Below are 4,390 nucleotides of genomic sequence, written 5' to 3' on the forward strand. Positions count from 1 at the left end.
CTCCTGAGTAGCTGGGACTACAGGCATAAGCTACCACACTGGGCTAAGTTTTTCTATTTTTTGTAGAGATGGGGGCCTCAGTCTTGTTCAGGCTGGTCTCAAACTCCTGGCCTCAAGCAAGTCCTCCGCCTCGGCCTCCCAAAATGCTAGGATTACAGGTGTGAGCCACGGCGCGCGGCCCCTTTCTCATAATTTAATCAATGACTTGGACAGGAAGAAAAACAGAAGGCAGGTTTATTAAATTTATGGATGATAACCTGATGGGATAGTGAATAATGCTGGTGGCAGAATAAGAATCCAGAAAGTTCTCAAAAAACAAGCTAATGATGAAATTTACCATGGCAAATAGAACTTGTACTTAGACACCTAAATATACAAGCATCAGATTAAAGACTTTGTATAAAATACTTAAAGGTTTTCACTTGACAGTAAATCTAACTGTAGAAAACAATGTGATGCCAGAACTTTTAAAAAGGACATAAACTTAGAATCTGTCCACAGACACATGATTTCAGGTTAGTGAAGGAACTAAACTAAAATGTATGGACTTATGAGGAAAAGCTAAAAGGAACCATTTCATCTGAAAAGAGTTCTGAAAAACTGAGCAGGAAACTGTCTTCAAGGATCTGAATATCAGCCACGTGGAAGAAGAATGGAATTTTCTTGCTGATTCCTGGGCCCCACCACAGAAATTTGATTCAGTAGGTGTCGGGTGGCATGCAGGCATCTGTTTTTCTAACAACTACCCAAATGGTTCTAAGGTGATGTTTCCATGGGTCAAACTTAGACAAACATCACACTGTATGTTCTTTGCTTTGCAGAGAGACAGACTATTAATGTCTTAGCTTAGAAACTCACCTGGCGAGAATATTTTAGAAGGGATGCAGCTATCGATTAGCTTGTTGAACTTTGGGTCCTTTAAAGGTAAGTTCCAATCCAGAGGTTCTGTTATCGTGCAAAAGGGCACTCAAGCAATATACTCTAAATGAACGGTGGACTACTTACCTACTACCAGAGGAGACTTGGGTTCCAGTCCTGATTCTATCACATACTCACTGTGCACCCCGGGACAATCATTTTACCGCTGTAGACCCTTTTCCTCATCTATACACGTAACAAAGAAAGAAGGTTCCCCTACAGATGACCTGTAGCATCCCCTCCAACTCTAATATGTGATTCAATGGCAAAATGGCATTTCACAAGAAAGTATATGAGTATAAACCATATAATTCAGGTGGTACACGTATGCTCAGAAAGGATTTCGTCTCCACCGGGCAACTAACAGATGGGTAAATGATTTCACCAAACAATATGGACTGAAACCAGAGACACTAGTGTCATTTTCTGCCACGAGAAATTTAACTATCAATTAATACTCTCTCCACTAGTCAATAGACTTTAAAATTCAAAGGTGCTCGGATTCCAAATCAGCATAACTCAGGACACAAGCACACAAACACACGGGATGTAGGAGAGTCGAGCGCACCAAGTCGTCCACCAAGGACGCTCGCCTTGTCATTAGGAAACATAGAGAGACTCCCGAGTTTGCAAAAATGAAAAATTCTGGGGGCGGGGAGACAGAGGCCCCTACCCGTTCACGCAAGCTTGTCGCTTCCTCGCGAGGCGCTGGTCACCTTGGGGCACCCTCCCCCCCAGGCTCTGAGGGTTCCAGGGGCGAAGGGCACGTGCCGGGCCGCTCATCCGGACACAAGGTCTTACCCCGGGCTCGGCAGCTCGGCAGTCCTCCCTTGGGGCTGGGGCCCGCGCCCGCGCGGGAAAGGGGGTGCTCAGCCCGGGGACTCACCTCCTGGTCCTCGTTGGCACTCATCGCGCCGGTCGCCGGGCGCCTCCCAGGCGGACAGCGTTCGCGACAATGAAGAAAAAGCGAGGGCAGTGGCCCCGAGGCCGGGACGTTCCCCTTCCGCGCCTCGGCTGCGGGGGCGACACCCACAGACTCGAATCCCGGGCGCCCCGGCCCTCGGCTGCCCCCAGCCGACGGCGGTGGGCTGCGGGCCCGGAACCAGAGGCCGCGGCAGGTGGGTCGCCCGGGGATTTCGGGAGAGGCTGCAAGGTGGTAATGGCAGAGGCTCCACCCCCTTCTCCTTCTAGCTTCTCCTATTGGCTTCTTGTCTCCCCGCCCCCAACTTTTTCTCCTCTTGGAAATGGAGCGCCTTCCTTACGTGTTGAGGAGAGGCGTAAAGTTCCGGGACAGCGGTTGGTTTAGAGCTATGTCACTCAGGCCCAGAAAGTACTTCCTGTGTCAGTGGAGGTGGGAACAGGGAAGTCAAACTTGCTGGAGCCTGCTGTGGGGTTGTGTCTGCAGGGACGGGCACAGTTGCTTCGAGACATCCCTGTCTGCCTCCCCTCGTCCTGTCCGGACTGGCGGCGACCGGCCACAGCTGCAGCGAGCCCGGGACGTGGGGCCTGGGTGAGTCCTGGCCCGGGGGCCTGTGTGGCTAGGCGAGACAGCCGAGGAAGAGAGCTAGCTCTTAACAGTGCTGGTTTGGGGGCCTGCGTTTTCCTACCTCGTCGATGGGTGCAATCCTGGCACTTTTCCTTCAGCCCCAAAGAAAAGCCGCACCTATTTCTAGGGCTTCGCGATTTAAGATGAGGGGAAGAGAGGAGGAAGATTTCGTCTTTCTTTAGGGCTGCAAGGTTATTTCTCCTCCTTTCCTCATTGGAGCTACTACAGCAAAATACTGCGACCCTGGGGACGGTTATCTTTTCCTACGTTGGGTGGTTGCTTCACATCCTCAACACAAGCTCCCCCACCCCCCACCATTTCGGCCCCAAACTGTCTTTCCTCTTTTGATCGTTTTGTAGTTGGACAGACATCTTTGAATCCAGTTCTTAGTAGCCTTGTGTCATACATCCTGAATCTCCAGTTCATTAAAAAATAGTAGCCACATTATTTTTTATTTGCTACTTTAATTGGGTTACTTTTCTTATATTCCATGACAGCTTCCAGATTACTTCCCTTGCACTACTTGACCTCCCATCCAGTATTCACTGTCTATATCTGCACCTTCTATATCTGTGTCATAGTTTCGTTGGTTGCTACATTGTTTTCTTCCAGGAGACCTGGAAATTTCTCCTTCCCAGGCAGTCATCGGGATCCATTCAATCTCTGCACCTGTGCTTTATCGCTGTTCTGCCCATTCTCATCCGTTTGCTGCAGAATAAGCACAACCATTTCAAGTGCTAAAGCTTTTAAGAGAGAATGTGACAAGAATTTCTGATACAATTTTCATGAAGTAATTTTGGAACAGATTTACCATAATTTGGAGCTGTGCTGTTTAGTACGATAGCCAGTAGCCACATGTGGCTATTGAGCATTTGAAATAGGCTAATCTGAATTGAGATGTGCTACGAGTGTAAAATATGCACCAGATTTGGAAGACTTAGTACATAAAAAGGCAAAATATGTCAATAACTTACATTAATGTCAATATAATATTTTGGACATATTGTACTGGATTAAATAGAATATTATTAAAATGAATTCCACGTGGTTTTTTTTTTTTACTTTTTAATGTGACTGCTAGGAAATTTTAAATTATTCATATGGCTCATACTGTATTTCTGTTGGATGGCACTGATTTTAAAGCGTTATAAGTTCCCCTTATTTCCACCCCATATTCAAAGACTACAGCTATTTCTTTTTTTTCTTTTTTGATTAATTTTTTTTATTATGTCCATTTTTAGCTATTTTTTTTAAGCCTCTGGGGTTATCAAGGGAAATGAGCTCTTGTCTGCACTCTGGTATTAAGCAAAGTTACCCATACTGTATTTTGACCATCTCTTTTTTTATTTTCAACCCAAATTCCCTAGAACTAGAATATTTTTCTGAGCATGCAGTTCTTTGCCCTCATAACTTAATCCTGTGCTAAAAATGTTTAAATAATTCTAAAACTTCTATCTGTTGTAAACATGTATCGTTTCTGGCAAGGTTTCCAAATCATTTATTCAATACCCATGTTCTCTCAGTACACCAAAACCTTAATAGTCTTTACTAAATTAACCTTTCAGTTAAAAATATTCCATGTTTTGGGGATCAAGTGTTAGCCTAAGTGCACCTCACTTTTCACAAAGATTATATTTGAATTCTGTATAATATACTGATGGAGATTACCTTTTAAAAGAAATTATCAGGTTTAGGCTGGGCACAGTGGCTCACGCCTATAATCTTAGCACTCTGCGAGGCCAAGGCAGGAGGATCACTTGAGGTCTGTAGTTCTTCTAGACCAGCCTGAGCAAGGGTGAGACCCTGTCTCTACTAAAAATAGGAAAAATGAGCTGGGCACAATGGCATGCACCTGTAGTCCCAGCTACTCAGGAGGCTGAGGCAGGAAGATCTCTTGAACCCAGGAGTTTGAGGTTGCAATGAGCA

At 45.6% G+C, this 4,390-nt stretch overlaps 2 protein-coding genes across 2 annotated transcripts in view; one reads left to right on the forward strand and one right to left on the reverse strand.

The window, feature by feature from the left end:
• The window catches only part of RWDD4 (RWD domain containing 4), a 37,550-nt gene extending 35,722 nt beyond the window's left edge, over positions 1 to 1,828 (reverse strand). Inside the window, exon 1 of the mRNA XM_012657461.1 lies at positions 1,805 to 1,828. Coding sequence (XP_012512915.1) covers positions 1,805 to 1,828 — 24 coding nt within the window. The remainder of the gene's footprint in view (positions 1 to 1,804) is intronic.
• A 423-nt stretch (positions 1,829 to 2,251) lies between these two features.
• The window catches only part of TRAPPC11 (trafficking protein particle complex 11), a 36,235-nt gene continuing 34,096 nt past the window's right edge, over positions 2,252 to 4,390 (forward strand). The window contains exon 1 of the mRNA XM_012657462.1: positions 2,252 to 2,428. The gene's annotated coding sequence lies outside the window, so the exon portion shown is untranslated. The remainder of the gene's footprint in view (positions 2,429 to 4,390) is intronic.

The sequence above is a fragment of the Propithecus coquereli genome, unplaced genomic scaffold (assembly GCF_000956105.1).
Source record: "Propithecus coquereli isolate 6110/MARCELLA unplaced genomic scaffold, Pcoq_1.0 Scaffold543, whole genome shotgun sequence".
Lineage (NCBI taxonomy): Eukaryota > Metazoa > Chordata > Mammalia > Primates > Indriidae > Propithecus > Propithecus coquereli.